The sequence below is a fragment of the Lathyrus oleraceus genome, chromosome 4 (genome assembly GCF_024323335.1).
Source record: "Lathyrus oleraceus cultivar Zhongwan6 chromosome 4, CAAS_Psat_ZW6_1.0, whole genome shotgun sequence".
NCBI lineage: Eukaryota > Viridiplantae > Streptophyta > Magnoliopsida > Fabales > Fabaceae > Lathyrus > Lathyrus oleraceus.
In genome coordinates, this window is record NC_066582.1 from 68,455,680 (window position 1) to 68,474,784 (window position 19,105).

A 19,105-nucleotide genomic window follows, 5' to 3' on the forward strand; every position below is an offset into this window, starting at 1 on the left:
CAGCTGGGAGCCGAGGAGCGAGACACCTACCACACAGACTTACGGCTTCATCGGGATATTGATGCAATCTCTGCTGCCCTGCTGTTAAGAGGGAAATCAGTTGAGCTGAACCCATCTGGGGTTCCTATGAGATATCACAGGGAGGACATGACTCCCTTGGCTCAACTGATCCTGCTATTGGTTCTGACAAACATCCAACCAAAGTCCCACACTTCTACTGTGCCGATCCCAGTGGCACACTTGGTACACTCTATCCTCACTAACGTCCAAATCGATGTGGCGAGGATTATTGCTTATGAGCTTAAGTCCGTGATTGAAAGCGGGCTAAAGTCGGGGGCTCGTGTGAATTGTCCCCTGGCGTTCCCCTGCCTAATCATGAGTTTGTGCATACAAGCGAGGGTGCGGCTACCTTCTAGGGGTCAAGTAAGGATCCCGCCACCCATCGATGACCGTTATGTGGCCAAGTATTGCAGGGCGAAGAATGTTAGAGGTAGTGCAGCTGCAGAGGGTACCCGGGCTTCTGATGGTCCTGGTACTTCTACTCCCGGACCCGATCCTTACCTGCAGGCTGTCTGCAATTACAATTGGGACTGGATGGCGGCTACTCAGTGTTCCATGCTCGACATGCACGACTCTATGCAGCGGTTACAGCTGCAGGGAAGTGACCCCACCGGTGATCACTCATTGATAACGCGTGAGCAGTTTGTGCTTAACGCTAACTGGCCTGTGGACAGGCCTGTGTTTGGTGAGGGGGCGGGTGCTGGTGCGTCTTCTGGTGCTGCTGCTGATGGTGATGGTGATGATGATGATGATGAGGCTACCGGTTCTGAAGCCGGTAGTGAGGAGGGTTCTGAGTCCTTAGAGGGCTAAGTTTTTTATTTTTTTTCATGTTATGTTTTATTTTGATTGTATTTCCAGAATTCTGTATTTTGATTTTGGCTTTGTACTTTTGGGGTGTTTTGTCCCCCACGAACAAATTTAAATTTTGAAGTTTATATTATTATTTCTGTTTTAAATTTTATTTGTTTTAATAAATTTTTGGTTGGTTGAGTGGCAAACCTTCTAGATTGGTTGCTCCTCAAAGAAGTATCCAATGAAGGTGCATCCGAGCTTGGATGGCAATGATAAGAATAAACAAGTGAATAAGGCTAAGGTACATGGTTACCTCCGGCTAGAATTTTAGAATGCACTTAGAACTTTACTCTTTTTTGTAATTGAGTATTGTCTTTTTGCAACATAATTGAATGAATGTTTCATCTAGGACTTAAAACCACAAATTGTGAGGAAACCTCCATTGTACACTTAAATGCTGGATTCTAATAAGTTTTGTTGATTCATTTGATTCATGCTTTGTCTTTTATTATTGTGAATATGTGGAAGCAATTAGAAATGATCAAGGCACTTGTTTTCTATCGAGCACAACCAGTTCCAAATACAACTTACCTGTGAGCAGAGAGAGTATTCGTTAACCCCTTTGAGCTTAAACAGTTGAATCTCAGCTTGAAATAAAGCGAGATTTCAAAAATCTTTTTTTTTACAACCCGGAAAATCTTGATTATTGTTCTTTTACCGTAAAAAGTTAAGAGCATTCACTTAGGGTGAGTAAGAAATAAGTTGGGGAGAACGAAAATGAGAATCAGTACGTGCCACAACTCTTGAAAAACCGAGCAAGCATTGAAAATAAAAAAAATTAGAAAAGAAAAACATCTGTTTTGTAAATATGATGTGAAAGAAAAGAAAAAAAAACCAATATAGAGAAAAGAAAAATGAATGCTTGCTTGGAAGAAAAATAGTGAAAAACAAAAATTGAGTTGTGAAATAAGAGTTGTGAAGGTTTCAAATGAGAAATAAATGGAACGAACTTGAGATGTGTAAATAATGTACAGTGAATGTCTCTTTTGCATCGGCAATCTCGTTTTCAATGGCCTTAGAAATGACCCTTGTTTGTTAACCTAACCAAGCTTCAACCGAAAAGTCCTTAGTGATCTTCGTGCTTCCACATTACCATTTATAATTGTTAGACATTGTATGAATCAAATTGATTTCTTCATTATTTGTTAGAGAGTGAGATTATTCCCGCGGTTGCAAACGTGTAAATTCTTCAATCCTTATTTGAAGAGGAGAGATAGGGTGATTCATTCAAAATAATATTGTTGTAGATAGATACGTATTTCGCATTACTATTAAGTTTTAGTTCTTGTGTATTATTTTATTCGAACCGTTGGAAAATTGTATCTGCTGATTCGCTTGTGTTTGAGCCGTTCTATCCGACTTCGGAGAAACCTTTTTCTTAAAGCAAATCCTCTTGTCCTTCAAGGGGCATACTTTGCTTGAGGACAAGCAAGAATCTAGTTGGGGAGAGTTGTTAGATGCCCAAAAGTGCTTAGTTGAGCTATCAAATGTGGGCATCTTTCACTCCTTTTCCTTGCTAAAGTGTTAGAAACCACCCTTGTTTTGGATGAAATGCAATTCAATGATAAACGATCTTGGTACCTTTGATTTGTGTGTTATTGTGCAGGAAGTAGGTATGAAACAATAGAAAGTGAAGACACAAAGAATTTGGCAAAGGGATCAAATAAAACAAGCATTCATCAGCTTGCTCGCTAGGCGAGGGCTGTGGCGAAGCACTCGCTAGGCGAGCGTCCAGCGAAAGCCAAGCGAAAAGCCCCAGGATTTTACAGTGGCAAACATGACCACACTCGCTAGGCGAGCTTCCAGCGAGGTGTGTGGCGAACACGTCCAGACTTGGTGAAAAGCGCAACCAGCACTCACTCGCTAGGCGAGGCTCTAGCGAGCTCCCAGCGAGCATTCCAGTAGCAAAACCTCTCAACCTCGCTGGGGCGAAGGTTGAAGTGTGTCCTTCGCTAGGCGAACATGACAGTCTGGGAAAGGCTGTTTCTCTGGGCGTAGGTGCCTCAGGTGCCTCATTTAGGGGCTCGCTAGGCGAGCCATTCTGCTCGCCTAGCGAGCATGACAGCCCAGTAGCTGCTCCTATAAGTAGCAAGTGCCACTTTTTGGAGCCATACCTTGTTTTTTCCATACTTTTGTACTTTTTCCAGATATTTTTACAGCATTGTTCCAAGGATCTTTTGTGACCTAAAAACCATTTCTCTTCATCTCTTAACCATCTTTCACAAAAAGAAGGTGGATTCCCATCCAATCTCGATTATTCGACTTGGATGTTGATCAACCTTCTTCCGAAACTTGTTGACCAAGCTACCATGAAAATGAGTAGCTAAGTCCTCCATTTTGTCAAGGTTAGATGTAGATGATCATTAGCTTTGTGTGTAAATGTAAGGATCTTCATTTGTAAACTCTTTAATGGTGAATATATGGTGAAAACTTTGTTCTTATTGAAAACTCTTTGTGTTGGTTTATGATCGAGAGATGTTTACCAACTCTTAACCTAGGTTTTCATCCAATCTTGTTTGTTAGCTAGAGATAGTAATGAATGATTTTGTTCACCATAAGGTTGAACCAAAAAGTTGTCATTTTGATAGATTGTGTTAGAGATAAACAATGGATCAAAATGGGAAAACTCACAATGTATGTTAGAGATAAACACATTGGGAGGACTTTGTGAAATAATTTATCATCTAAAGGAGTTTATAAGTTTTGTTGATCGAACATATACATGCAAAGTGATCGTCGAACCCTAACTTTGGCAATATTTCTCAAATATTCAAACCAAAACTTTTACCGCATTTTATTACACTTTTATGCAAGATACCGTGACAAATACCAAAACCCCATTGTTACCTTAAGTAAGAATTAAAACAACTGTCGAAAGGCGGTGATATCTCACAATCCCTATGGATACGATAACAAAAACCCGACACTTAAAATTACATCTAACAGGTAGCAACACGGACTCTGAGCCTGAACCCCTAGTATTTCCCCTTTTTGTTTTGTTAAGTTTCCCCACCATACACCTTAGCCCCGTTACAACCCAAAAAGCCCTCGAATAGTGTCTGTTGTGTTTTTTTGTTATGAAGGTATCTGTGATTCAAACCTAAGAGTTGACTTTCCATGCTCTATTTTTCTTGAATGCAAACACTTTGATCCTGAGAGATTTGGTGAGAGTGTGAAATTCTACAGGCCAAAATATTGGTCAACGTGAAAGTGTAGCGGAAGTCGGAAGTTGCGAAAGAGTAAAACACTGAATGAAAAGTGAATAGGGAATCGCGAAAGATCACAATAGCATTGTGGATACAGAATTTGGGGGGTGACCATCCTGATGTCTCGAGCATCACTTGAGGACAAGCAATGAGATAAGTTTGGGGTTGTGATCAGTCTCCAATTCTACTTGTTTTCTGACACTCATTTGGTACAATTTCACGAAGTCGGTAACACATTAGTCTACCTATTTTATCGTTTTGTTTAGTAAATTAGATGTTTTGCATTGTTATTTCAAGTTGTTGATTTTATTTGGTTTGGATCATTATACTCCATTTTATATCTCTTTGTGGTAGTTTTACTGGTTTCAGGTGTAAGCAAGAAGACCGGAGGGACCGCCAAGGGAATCGAATGTTCCGGGCCCGTCGGAAGAGGAAATTGGACATCACAGTAGCCCTGACATGGCCACCCGTGTTGCCCAACGCGGCCCGTGTCAGGAGAGGAAAATCAGGGCACTAAAACAGGGAGCTGACACGGGTGCCCGTGTCAGCCTCCCTGAAGGGGCGTGTCAAGCCATGGGTGCCAGACAGCCAACACGGCTTGTCGTGTTGCCTGACACGGCCAGTGTTGGCTTAGACACCTCATTTTCCAGTTTTTGCTGAATTTTGGCACGACTGATCCCGGAGGGCATTTTGAACTTTTGCTACATCAAATTAGTGATCAGGAACTATTTAGGGGATTTTTGAATATGGAGGAGGGGACTTTTCACGATGACAAATTAGAGACAATAAAGATTGAAGCGGCCAAAAGCGGCGAAGAACGGAGATCCTTAAAGAGCGGATGCGATTGAAGATCAACGGATTCCCATCCTTTTGTAATGTCTAATATTTATTTTGTATCTTATTTGAATAATATGAGAGGCTAAACCCCCCAATGCCAGGGGGTGTCCCTGAATTAATCGTGTAATGACTCTGAATTGATAATTTCCTTAATATATGATGTTTGTTATTAATTTCACTATGCAATATGCATAATGCTTTCCTTATCAGAAAAATTAAGATTGTTGTATGGTTAACAATTAGCAGGATTACAATTGGTAAGGTTTTTGTATAGTGAAACCATAGTAGATATCACCTAGGACTAGGGATACCCTATGGTCACCGGTTTATTCTTGTTAAATTGTAATTGCTTGGTTTCATCATAATTGCCTAAGGACTTAGAGATTAGATTGAATGACCAAAGGTTTCCCTCCGAGGTCTTAGGGGGAAATATTGTTAAGATCCGGTAATTGAAACATTTTGCATTATTAAGGAGATATACACTCAAGGGTCATTACAGGAGATATTCATACATCTTCCTTGGCATATTATTATAAACTGTGAAAAGATTTATTTTGTTTTACTTTCTCTTACAGTGACTTTTTACAAAACCCAAACTATTTGTTTTGTTCAATTGAGTAACAATTTACACTTATATTGCTGCACAATCCTCAAGATCGATCTTTGGGAAACATCCCTATTATTACTACATTGGAAAAATAATACACTTGTTATTTTCCCGATCAGAGGCCCAAGTGTTTCTTCATCCATCCCCTTTATCATGCATACCCCCATGGCACATTCATTTTCAATTGCCTTAATCCCTTGTTAATCCTTACTTATTTATCTTAGTTTTTTTTCTTGTGATTAATCTTGCTGCTGTTTTTTGATCTTGTTAAAATTAGGATAATTTTAGATTTTTGACCATGTAGTTTTAATATAGTTTAATTAGTTTGATTTAGTTTTAGTCATTTTAATTAGATATTTTGGATTTTTTCAGAAGTTAATTTCATTGTTGATTAATCTTGCCATGACTAATACCCTTGCCATTAGGGTTTGATGATCCATGTTATTTCATTTTGTTTATGATTGATTAGTATGCTTAAGTAATGATTTTATCATGATTGATTAGTATGCTTAAATGTTGATTTTATCATGATTTGTCCATTTAGGTTAGATTTCCATTCACTTTGCCTATTGCCTTGTGATTATCATGTTCATGTGTAAACTAAATATCAAATTGTGATTTAGATTGTTAATCTCCCTTTTCTAACTTGATCCATAATCATAGGCCATGTTTAGGTGATTGTGATCATTAGATTTAATGCTTATTCATAATTGTCCATTAGATTTATTATCTTGTAAATTGAAAATTCCACTTCAATTTGATTGATGTATGCCTTGTGTATGTCACATCTTTCAACATGATCATATGGTTCATCTTTGATATTTGTCCATATTGATTCATTTTCATTTGAATTGATAAATGTCATTAAACATGTTACATTTGATGCATTATTTTCATTTATTTGATTCTATACTAACTCCATTTGTTTGTGTGGTTTACATGAACCACTGAGACTTCAAGTTTTATTCGAGCTACTTGCCTATTATGATCATTAATCATCATTTGCCTTATATTGTTTGAGGATACCATGCCACTTGATTGTTTTAGGCATGGTGCTTGGATTGTAACTTATATATTTTCAATTCTTACCTTTTGCATTGTTTGGTACCATCCCCCATCGTGGGTCACATGTCCCCCCTTCCTATGAAAGTGTAATAGCTTAGATTTATCTTCCTTTAATGTTTTCCATGCATGCTAACTAAAAAGATACAATCAAATGATAAAAAGGAATCCTTTTCAAAATACAAAAAATCACACTTGATCCAACATCAAGTGTTTTCCAAATAAACTCACTTCATAGTAACACGAGTGCTTGATCCAACGTCAAGTATCTCATTATCATCATTTCTCATCTCTCGTACTATCTCTTCTCAACCTATATATCTCTATCTCTATCTCCATTCTTCTTCACACACAATTTTTTACAATAAATTCCAAACACTTGATCCAACGTCAAGTGCATTTTCAAAATCTTTTCTTAATAATCTGGGATGCAAAAGTGGGGTGTACGTACTTGTACACAACATTCAAGTACTTGGGTTGTCGGTCGTACCTAGCTTGTGGCCCGATGCTTGACTTCCATTCAAAACACCTAATAATAAAACGAGTTCAATCTGGTACTCTGAGAGAGAGAAAAAGTGGTTAGGATGCCACTGGCCTCTCAACTCTCGAGTATTCTGATTGTTGGTCGTACTTAGCCAATGATTAGATACTTGTCTTACTCTAAGTACCAATGATTAAACTCGCCAAACCATTTCATAATAAAAACTTATTTTGTATGAAAAAGAGTGGTTAGGATGCAATTGTCCTCTTAACTCTCAAGTATTCATATTATTGGTCGTACTTAGGCAAGGGTTAGATACTTGTCTCCGTACTAAAATCAACCCCAACCAATCAAATCAATTTTCTATCTTAGGGTATCTTTCAAAACCTTCATTTTCAAAAAGGACGTGTTACTTTCGTTTTATCGTGAATGAAGCTTAATCCTCCCATGCACGAGCAAACAAGTAATGTTTAACTGCTAGAATATGATCCAAGCGCATCCATTCTACCGCAAACAAACAAACACTTAAGCCTCCCATGTTGTAAGCATACAAGCAAGTTGACAGTAGAACGCGAATGGTAACATTGTTCATTAAAAACAAACAACAAATACTCCATTTTATGATTGGAACTACGGAGTTCTGACTTCCTTATTGTATGAATGAAGACACACAGGCACAAGGGTTCGAAACCTTGGCGAGCACACTAATTTAAAACTTATTTTCTTTTCCTATCTTATTCTCTCATTTCATCTCATTTTAACTGATAGCAAGTAACATTCAGATAACAACATCCATACACATTGATACAAGCATAATGGTTCCCATCGAGTATGATGGATGTGAGGGGTGTTAATACCTCCCCTTGCATAACCGACTTCTGAATCCTCTCTTGGTTGCGGAGACCATTATTTTGGGATTTTATCACTATTTTCCCTTAACTTTGGAATAAATAAAATCCGATGGCGACTCTGTATTTTTCGCGGTGCGACAACTGACGACTCTGCTGGGGATATACAGAGTTTCCTAAGAAAATCAAGCCTAGCTTTCCTGTATCCTTTTTGTCTTGGATATTTATTTATGTATTGCTTGATTTTATCTATTTTTGTTATATATATATATATATATATATATATATATATATATATATATATATATATATATATATATATATATATATATATATATATATATATATATATATATATATATATATATATATATATATATATATATATATATATATATGGTGCTCTTGTGGGTTGGTTTTTGTTGCTTGAGTGAAAAGCCCAATAGGCTTGGAGAGTACACCTACGATATGAGGTAGCTTTGTATTGACTTGTCGGACGTAGTTGTCTTGGGGGGAATATACGAAGATCCCGCTTGGAGTAGATTTTTTTTGGAGTTTCGTTGGCACGTAAGTCATTTTACGCTGACATCCGTTCTTCCAAAGAGGGTCAATGATTCTAAAGACTTTTAGAAAACCTATGGATTTTGAAGTTGAGAGTGACCTTACTTAGAGTAGATCATCCTGAGGGTATTGTTGACCCACGAGTTATCTTATGGCGACAACGACATTTTCACCTCATGATCCGTGACTCTAAGCATCTTCATAAAGTCTTAGTACTCACCTTGTGAGGGGACATGGATTTTTCTTGCATGAAAATTAAACCTCCACCTACCTCGAGCTTCATGATCAGACTATCCAAGATGATGCAAGCCTTGAATCTATGATGTTGCATGTCATTTCATTACATCATAAAAATTATTCAGCATATGTATTCCTTTGGGAACATAATAAAAAACCCTTTTGCATGCATTCATGCATCATTGCATTCCATCAGGCCAAGTCAGAAAGCTCATTGTTGTTTGGCCTTTGTCCAGAACCTGCTACTGTCAAGCTGACTTCCTAACATTTGTATAACACGCGCAGTAATCAGAAACTACTCATGGGTCGGTTAGAGCAGAATCAGGTTGTTATGAGGGAGGATATGACCACTACAAGTGAAAGCCATGATAAATCTGAAGAGGTGTCCATGAGAAGAGTATGAAAAAGATCCTTAGGACTGTCACATCACTTTCTGCAAGCAGTAAACTCTAGTATGTGGATGGAAAATAAGGCTGATTACATCGGTATTCATTTTGTCATTCAATCATTTTCATTTATAAATATGGACTAGAAGTTCAACTTCTGGACCATTTTGGTGTCTGTGGATATGGATTAGAAGATGATAAACTCCTTATTATCCTAAAAGTATTGAGTGTTGGGCGCAAATGGGATTATGGCCTATTATTCAACAAGTGGAGACTGATAACATCCCATTCACAATAATAGTTTCCTCTCTTTTGTAGGTTTTAAATAAAAAACAACAAGCTATATTATTGGCCATATTACGGAGTATTTGGAAGGGTAGAAACAATTATATTTGGAACCATATAGATGATTCAGCGGAATCAATTTGTGATTGTGCCTCTTACTTGCTTTTAGAATGGGTGAATGCTCAATAATTCTAATTGAGGAGTTTTAAACAAGTTGAAACCCATATGCATAATACTTGGAGAAAATCTTCGGTGTGTCATCTCAAATGCAATATAGACACTTCCTTTTCAACGACTTTTAATATAGTAGGGATAAATGTTTGTGTATGAGATGAAGAGAGGAAATTGGTGGTAGATCATACATAGTGGGTATCACCTATTACCGAGGTTAATATCGGGGAGGCTTTAGGCGTTCTAGTAGCAATCAAATGCGTGCATGAACTCGATTTGTATGGAGTGGATTTTGAGGTTGATTCTAAAAGTGTAGCGGATAATGTGAATAGCCAGCAACCGAGTTTGTTAGAGTTCGACAAAATTATCAAGGAGTATAAAGGCTTTTAAGGCCGTTATTTTATAAACTTTCATGTTAAGTTCGTTAGGAGACAATCTAATGAAGTTGCTCATGATATGGCATGAGTGACACCATCTCTTGGTAGTTTTCATAACTTTATCGATATTCCAACATGTATTCAAGATATTCTTATTAATATAAGAATCAAGTCTTTTCTTCTAAAAAAATTTTAAAAATTAAAAAATTTGAACACTTAAATATATTTTTTTATTTTTATTTTTAGAGCAGACATTTTTCTTAATTTAATACTAATGTTGCTTAAATATAAGAATATTTTAAATAAATAATTGAAACAAAAACATTACTTGTAATAGTAAATTAGTTGGAAATTTATATAGTTTTACGATTTCCTCCTAAGCACTCTTATCTTAAAGGAATTCTTTGGTCCCCCCACCCCTAGTTCAACGGGTGGAAAGTGCAATACAGATGACACAACTCGTGATTCTTGTGCTGGTGTGTTTAGAAACTATAGAGAAACTTTCTTGGGAGGTTTCAATATCAAAATTGGCATGAATACTGCTTTTCGTGCAGACCTTATTGGACTCATCCATGCCATTGAGTGTGTTTTTGATCGTGGTTGGCATAATCTGTGGATTGAAATAGATTCCGAATAGATTATTTTCTACTTACAACTCTTCTTCTCTTGTACCTTGGTGTTTAAGAAACAAATGGAATAACTATATGATAAAAACTAAAGACATGCATTTCACTACCTCTGATGTTTATAGAGAAGGAAATAGTTGAACCGAAAAGTTAGTAATAACATGTTGTCATTGAATGTCATTTAGCAAGAAAAATTAGACAATTCGGACATAAAATGAGCAAGTTAGAAGCAAAAGAATATAAAAATCATGAAAAAGAACTTTTGGCTGAAGAAAAGCATTTAGTGAATTATTGAAGAAATCGTGAAAAAATTGTGAAGAAACGAGTATTTTTCAGCACAATTTATATTATGACGTTTGTCCAGTAATTTGATCATATATGGAGTTTTGAAACTCGGATTGAGACATGATTTTTCACAAAAGAAAGCTAAAAAGGAACTCTAGCCACTTGAGAAAACACGCTTGCGTTTCTCCTTAGAGTGGCCGCATTTCGGCATCGTTAATCAACACACCCACATTGAATTCTAGCGCGCCCGCGTTGGGACGCATGTCTAACATGAAAATTTATATTTAAAGGGTTATTTGACTATTTTTTTTGGGGTTCGACTACCAAGACCAAAAAGTGATGTTCAAAGCTTTTTTAAGAGGTTTTAGAGGTCATTTAAGCCATTTGAGAGCTCCCTCTCCAATGATTTTTTTATCTTCGCATCTACGCTATTGGTATTGATTAATTTCAGCATGAGTAGCTAGATTTCTCTAGGTTAGATCAAACTTGATTATGAACCTATTTTTGCTTGATTGGGACATATGATCGGATTATGATAATGTTATTTTTCTGACTTATTGTTACTATTCAGTTAATGATTGTGTGCATTGCTTTTTGATTGTTAAGGCATTCGAATTGATCTTTATAAGTAGTAACTATCGATCCAAAGCTATATATCTGAATGAATTTAACTATTAAATTCACTAATTGGCTAGGATAGTACGATTAGGAATTTTGACTAAGGGATTAACGCGCTCAGATGCCTAATCTGACCGGACAATTGGCCTAAGGGATCAGGGAGTTGACGCTTAGATTATTAGCTACACGCCAAGGGATTGGATATAGTGGTAGAGTTAGCCTATCATGTAAATCTGTAGTCATTGCATGTTTGTTAATGTGCATTTCATCAATCAAGTAGAAATAGGGGATTATGATAATGCGACTTGACCGCTTTTCTCATCATGTTTGAAGTTTCCGAGCAGAGTGATGACGATGAAGAAAAGAGACACCACTTCTTGCACTCAACCTCCAGATATCTAAACAAGTAAGGTTTGAACCCAAATATTTCCATTCCTTACTTATTTCTTTTTCTAAGTGTATCCATTCAATTGTAATTTAGAATTTGCATTTTATCTTTTTAATTAGTTGATATGATAAACACACATAAAGGCAGTTGTTTATGAAAACTCAGCGACCTTGCAAATCACCTGTGCATTACGATTGATATCCCTTGTTAACCAAGTTGAGCCTTAACCTTTCCTTCAGTGACTTAGACTATTTTAAGCCTTTGACTTGAAAGATAAAAATCTTTCCACCCTCCTTGGAGTTAGGTAGATAAATTTATTTTCGATATAAGTTAATCACTAAATTTGGGGTTGCTCTTGGAAATTAGCAACACTTAAGTTTGGGGTTAGGGGTACTGGAGAAGTTGGTCACAAAAAAAAAGAAAAAGAGAGAGAAAAATAAGATGCCAAAACCATGGCATATTTTCAAAACAAAAAATTAGAAGAAATAAAATAAACAGACCACAAAATTTGAAAACACTCTAGTCCCAAGTTAAGAGAAAGAGTGATATGGTAGGAATAAAAATAATGGAAGGACAAAGAGGTACCTAACTCCAAGAATTTAACCAATTATCCAAAAATTTGTCCTACTCCGACATAAGCACATATACAACCTTAAAAGTCCTCAAATGTCTGTGTTTAAATATGAATGACTGTTTTTTTTTTGCAAATAGATTACAAATTCAATTGGTTTTTACTCTTGTATGTGACTGAGGAAACAACCTTGCAATCGAGTGCATCATATGGTGAGTAGAGAGATAGGTTGAGTACATGTGCTGGAAGAGCTAATATAAATTAGTTAAAGCAAAGCAGAGAACATACATCTCGATCAGCAAAACCAAGTGACATTCATGTGGTAAGGTTTATGATTTATTCAGACAAAGTTTCAGTGTGAAGACATGTTACTTGAGGACAAACAATAGTTCAAGTTTGGGGTTGTGATGACATGTTCTCATTGCACGTCATTTAGCAAGAAAAATCAGACAAATCAGACTTAATATGAGAAAGTTAGAAGCAAAAGAGTGGAAAAAGCATGAAAAATTACTTTTGGGTGAAGAAAATCACTTAGTGAATTATTGAAGAAATCATGAAGAAATCGTGAAGAAACGAGTACTTTACAGCACGATTTATATCATGATGTATGTTAGTAATTTGATCATTTCTGGAGTTTCGTAACTCGGATTGAGACTGAATATTTCGCAAAAGAAAGCTAAAAAGGATATCTAGCCAATGGAAATAACGCGCCTGCGTTGCTCCTCAGTGCGCCCGTGTTTCATCATCATTACTCAACGCGGTTGTGTTGGGATGCATGTCTGGCATGAAAATTGATATTTAAAGGGTTGTTTGGCTACTTTTGGGGGGGTTCGACTACCAATACTAGAAAGTGATGTTTATAGCGATTTTGAGAGCTTTTGGAGACCATTGAAGCCAGTAGAGAGCTCATTCTTCAGTGATTTTTTATGATCTTTGCATCCATGCTATTGGTATTAATTAATTCCAACATGAGTAGCTATATTTCTCTAGGTTAGGTCAAATTTGATGATGAATCTATTTTTGCTTGATTGAGACATATGATCGGATAATGTTAATGTTATTATTCTGACTTATTATTATTATCCAGTTAATGATTGTGTGCATTTCATTTTGATTGTTAAGACATTTGAATCGATATTGATATGTAGTGACTACTGATCCTAGAGCTATTTATCTGAACTACTTTAACTATTGAATTCATTAATCGGCTAGGGATAGTATGATTAGGATTTGTGACTTAGGGATTAACATGCTATGTTGCCTAATTTGACATGACAATTGGCTTGAGGGATCAGGGAGTTAATGCCTAGATTAGTGAGCTACACGCCAATGGATTGGGTGTAGTGGTGGAGTTAGTCCAACGTGTAACTCTGTAGTCAATGCATGTTTGTTAATGTGTGTTTCATCAATCAAGTAGAAATAAGGGATTCTAATAATGCGACTTGACCGATTTTCTCATCATTGCTATAAAAATCTTATTTTTGTGTTTTCAACCAAAACATGTTGAAAAACCCTCCATTTACTATTTTAATCACATCGCACAACATACATTGTTTTACGTTCGCAATCCAATGAAGACAAATTTATTTTTATTACTTCGATAACAACACTATTACACTTGTTAATAAATTATCCATGAGATCTTAACTTGTTAAGTTTCAATTGGTTGGATAGACTCCCTAATGGTACTTTATCTTTGATAATATTGGTGTAGCTATTGCTCACCTTTGCTTTACAAAAATATATAGTTTTACGAGTTTAAGACTTTAAAAAAAAAAGAACTTAATTAGTATTTGTATAAATGTATTTATGAAAAATAATTAATATATTTTAAAATTAAAAAAATAAAGAAAAGAATAGCATATGGATTAATGTGTTTATTAATTTTATACTATTAATCAATTATTATTGTGTATTCCGTCAAATCAACCTGTAATTTTTAAGTTAATAGTTTAATATGATAGGCTCCCTTGTGATTTGATAATATTGGTGTAGTTATTGCTCATCTTTGCTTTAAAATATATATAGTTTTACGAGTTTACAACTTAAGAAAAAAAACTTAATTAGTATTTGTATAAACATATTTATGAAAAATAATTAATATATTTTAAAATTAAAAAAGTAAAGAAAAAAATAGAATATAATTAACGTGTTTATTAATTTTATATTATCAATCAATTACTATAATGTATTCCGTCAAATCAAATTATAATTTTTAAATTAATAATTTAACAAGAATTAGTAATAAATTTCTATTGAATCACAGTGAAAAGTTATTTTATACTCTCTATACCATTAAACTCAAAAATAAATCATTTGTCTTATTTGAATCTTTTATTTATAAATATGTAGTATACGGTACCTCACATGCTCATCAAATTGTTGTATCTTATTAAAAACAAGTGGGGGAAAGGGCGTGTAGATTACTTTTACCATTTGGTCACATTTCACATGCTGAGCAAATTGTTTAATGAGTCTAGATCTTCAATTCATTTCTATATAACACCACAATTCACATCTCAAATTTCATCACAATATTTTCACAATGGCTACTTCATCTACTCTTCACTTGTTCCTCCTCTCGTTATCTCTTCTTTCACTCTTATCTTCATCACTTGCATTGTTACCAAAACCCAACTCATTCATCCTTCCCATTGCAAAAGACCCCAAAACCCTTCAATACTCAACTACTATTAAAATGGGAACCCCTCCAAGATCCTTAGACCTAGTCATTGACATTAGGGAACGTTTCCTATGGTTCGAATGTGACAAGTCCTACAATTCCTCAACTTACCACCCAATCGAATGTGGTACAAAGAAATGTAAACAAGCTAGAGGCACAGAGTGCATTACTTGTACTAACCATCCTCTCAAAACCGGATGCACCAACAACACTTGCGGTCTCAGCGTCTTTAACCCGTTCGACGAACTCTTTGTCAGCGGAGACGTAGGAGAGGATATCTTATCCTCTCTACGTACAGCCGACAATAGAGGAATACTTAAAAACCTGATTGCACCGCGTTTCATTTCTTCGTGTGTATACCCGGATAAATTTGGTGTACAAGGCTATCTTAAAGGCCTAAGCAAAGGTAAAAAAGGTATATTAGGTCTTGCAAGAACTCTTATTTCTTTACCAACACAACTAGCAACTAAATTTAAACTAGAACGTAAATTTACACTTTGTTTACCTTCATCTTCTAAAACCAACGGGCTTGGAAGTCTCTTTATTGGTGGAGGTCCTTATCACTTGGGCTCTAACAAAGATGATTTTTCAAAATTTCTTACCTACACCCCACTTATTGCTAACCGTCACAGCACTGGTCCTATATTTGATAACTCTCCTTCAACTGAGTACTTTATTAAGGTGAATTCAATTAAGGTTGACAACAATGTTGTCAACTATAATACCACATTGCTTTCTATTAACAAACTAGGAGGCGGTGGTACAAAACTCAGCACTGTGGTTCCTCACACAAAACTACACACTTTAATATATGAACCACTTGTGAATGCTTTTGTGAAGAAAGCTGAAATAAGAAAGATAAAGAGAGTGAAAGGTGTTGCACCATTTGGAGCATGCTTTGATTCAAGAACAATTGGAAAGAGTATTACCGGGCCTGATGTGCCTGCAATTGATTTGGTGTTGAAGGGTGGTGTTGAATGGAGAATCAATGGTGGTAATTCAATGGTGAAGGTTAATGAAAATGTGTTGTGTCTTGGAATTGTGGAAGTGGGTTTGAAGGAGTTGGGTGGATTGGAACCTTCGTTTGTTATTGGAGGACATCAGTTGGAGGATAATCTTTTGGAGTTTGATCTTGTTTCCTCAAAACTTGGCTTTAGTTCATCACTTCTACTCAACAAAGCAAGTTGTTCAAGCTTTAGGAGATTTTAATGTTTGACTTTTCCTCTTGTATTTCAAATGTAATATGCATGGAAATAAGTGTTTAGTTTAAACTCATGTAGTCATTAATATTTATGTTATTTATATCTATATAAAAAATTATACTATTTCGTCAGATAAAAGTTATTTAGTCCCTACAATATTTAACCAGTTGAACTTAAAATATTCCATTGGCCCTCCACTCAAAGCACCAGATGAATGAAGAACTGAGAGATATAAGACAAATATGCAGAATGTAGAAAATGCTATAGTTAAGATGAAAAATGAAAAAAAGGCAATGAACTTTAAAGTGATGTGCAATGTATATGCATGCAAATGAGATATTTAGTGTAGGTATGATGGAATATGCACGTGAGATGGTGGAATAAAGGGATGTTAATTTTTAGAAGCATAAGTATTTGAAAAATACTAATTTGTGACATAAAATTTACGTTAAAAATAGAGCAAAGGTATTATCTAAAAGTATATATTTGATTCTTTAAAAAAAATATTTTTTTCAATACAATTTTTTTATTTTAAAACATTTTAATATGTATCTTAGTGTACAAATTAACATGATCAAAACCATCATAAAGTTTTGAAAGTTTGATTAAAATAAGTAACACTTTCAACATGAAAAATTGAATTGTTTTTACTATGTGCCAGTCAATGGATTCGTTCTACAAGTCATTTTCTTGATCACCAATCAATAAGAAAATATAGAGAGTGCATAGAAGTCAAAGTTAATTAAGTTCACAAAGATCAAGGAGTTCACAAAGATCAAGGAGCTGACTATTAGCTGGCTGGGCAGGTCCTTTTGATTTTCAGCGTTGAACATTTGAACAAAACTCTCAACTAGCCAAGTAGTTTAGGGATGTTCGCGGTGCGGTTTGGGCGGTTTTTCCGATAAAAATCACCCGAACCGCAAGAGAAATAAGCATGCGGTTCGGTTTGATTCGGTTGGCTTTTAAAAATTAAACCAAACCAAATCAATGCGGTTTGGGTTGGTTCGGTTGGTTCGGTTTTTTATAATATTTTTATTGAGCCATATATACTCCTATAAATAATGACATAAATTTGTGTTTGGTCATTCATACATTACTAAATAACATTAAAATTCATCATATTTAAACAAAAACATTTCATTTAATATACAAAAAATCAGATTAGACAAAAGTGGAATAAAAGACAAATATAAATAGTAGCACAAAATAATATCAAAGACATTATAATAAAACATGAAAAAACATATGAGATGAGAGATTAGAGAAGATGAAAAAAACATAAAAGATGCGAGATTGAGAAGAAAAGTGCAATAAAGACGTAATTGGAAGAGAAAATAGTAACATAAAAGATAAAAAAGAAAGAACATAATAGAGGACTTATTATAGTAGAATATACGAGACCTACATGGAAAAGAAGATGAGAAAAATGTGTGGTACTATTATGAGAGATTTAAGCAGGTTGAAATTGAAACCATAAGTGTGATTAAGAGAAAATCGTTTGTAATTGTAAGGTTAAGGCATACTAGGTTTGAGGTTTGGGTTGGATGTGGGATAAGTGAAGTTTGGGTTATAACATAATGCAGTTTGGTTTGGTTTAGTTCGGTTTGCAAAATCCAAACCGCAAACCAAACCAAACCGTGCGGTTTTATTAAAAAATGACCCAAACGAATCCGAACCAAATGCGGTTTTTTGCGGTTTCGATTTGGTTTGGTTTGGTTTGCGGTTTTCTATTGGATTGGTTTGGTTTTGAACACCCCTAAAGAAGCTCATTTCAAAACAAAATAATCCCTTTTCTCCAACCATAAGTCTCTTGCTGCCTTAAGGAAAAAGAAGGAAAAAAACAGAACTCTAATTATACCAAATTATTCTTATTTCTTATAAACAATACTACAACATAGAAATAATAGTTTGTAATTAAACCAGCACTATTTGTTACCTACAGTAATTTTTTTTCTATTTTATTGGTTTGTTACCTTTATACATATCTTCTTGCCCATGTAAAGTGATAGTGTGACACTTGTAAACAAAAAATGGGAAATGTGTATTACTATGAAGATGAAACAAATGGTGGGTAGTTGATAATTACTCCACGGATTTAATTGATATACATTGACAGTTAATCCTATCCGTTGGATATTGAAATAAGTTTGACTTTTATTTTAAAAATCTATAAAATAATGTAAATGGGTGATGGTGATAAATCGATAGTGTAAATCTTTTTATACTGACAGTGCATATAATTAATCTCTTACTGTATTGTTCTATGTACTTTGAAGTGCATAGTTTTCTTCTTATAGCATACTCCCTTTAGTTTTCAATATTAGAAAATAAAAAATATATTTGGTGTGGATTTTTATTTTTTTTAGTTAGTTGTAATCAAGTGATTGAACTCAACTGACTAAATCTTGATATAAAGAATAATTATAATTGGAGTTCGAATTTTAGGTGGATTAACATTTTTGTTAGACTTTAATTACCTCTCACTCAAATTCTAGATTATCACACACTTGTTCCCTCGATAAACAAAGGATTGTTGGAACTTTGAACCATAAAATTAATGAATAACGGTGGAGAAAATTGGAATATGGAGAGTGAAAGAGAAAAATTAAGAGAGAGAGAGAGATAATTGAGGGTGAGAATGATATTTGCATTTACTAATGATGAGAATGCACTTAAGACATTCATACAAGTGTTACAAAATGATTGGAACCTAAAACAAGTAATTACATAATAGAAAATTTGCGAAATTCGGGCCTGTAACC

The 19,105-nt window shown here is 35.0% G+C and overlaps 1 protein-coding gene across 1 annotated transcript; it reads left to right on the forward strand.

The window, feature by feature from the left end:
• The first annotated feature begins 14,885 nt into the window (after positions 1-14,885).
• Positions 14,886-16,412, forward strand: LOC127073420 (probable aspartic proteinase GIP2). Its single transcript, XM_051014569.1, has one exon. It carries the CDS (start codon positions 15,004-15,006, stop codon positions 16,348-16,350), a length of 1,347 nt encoding a protein of 448 aa, XP_050870526.1. The 5' UTR covers positions 14,886-15,003; the 3' UTR covers positions 16,351-16,412.
• The last annotated feature ends 2,693 nt before the right edge of the window (positions 16,413-19,105 follow it).

Excerpts from the sequence above, each read along its gene's own strand:
- LOC127073420 (XM_051014569.1), top strand. The coding sequence starts at position 15,004 with ATGGCTACTTCATCTACTCTTCACTTGTTCCTCCTCTCGTTATCTCTT.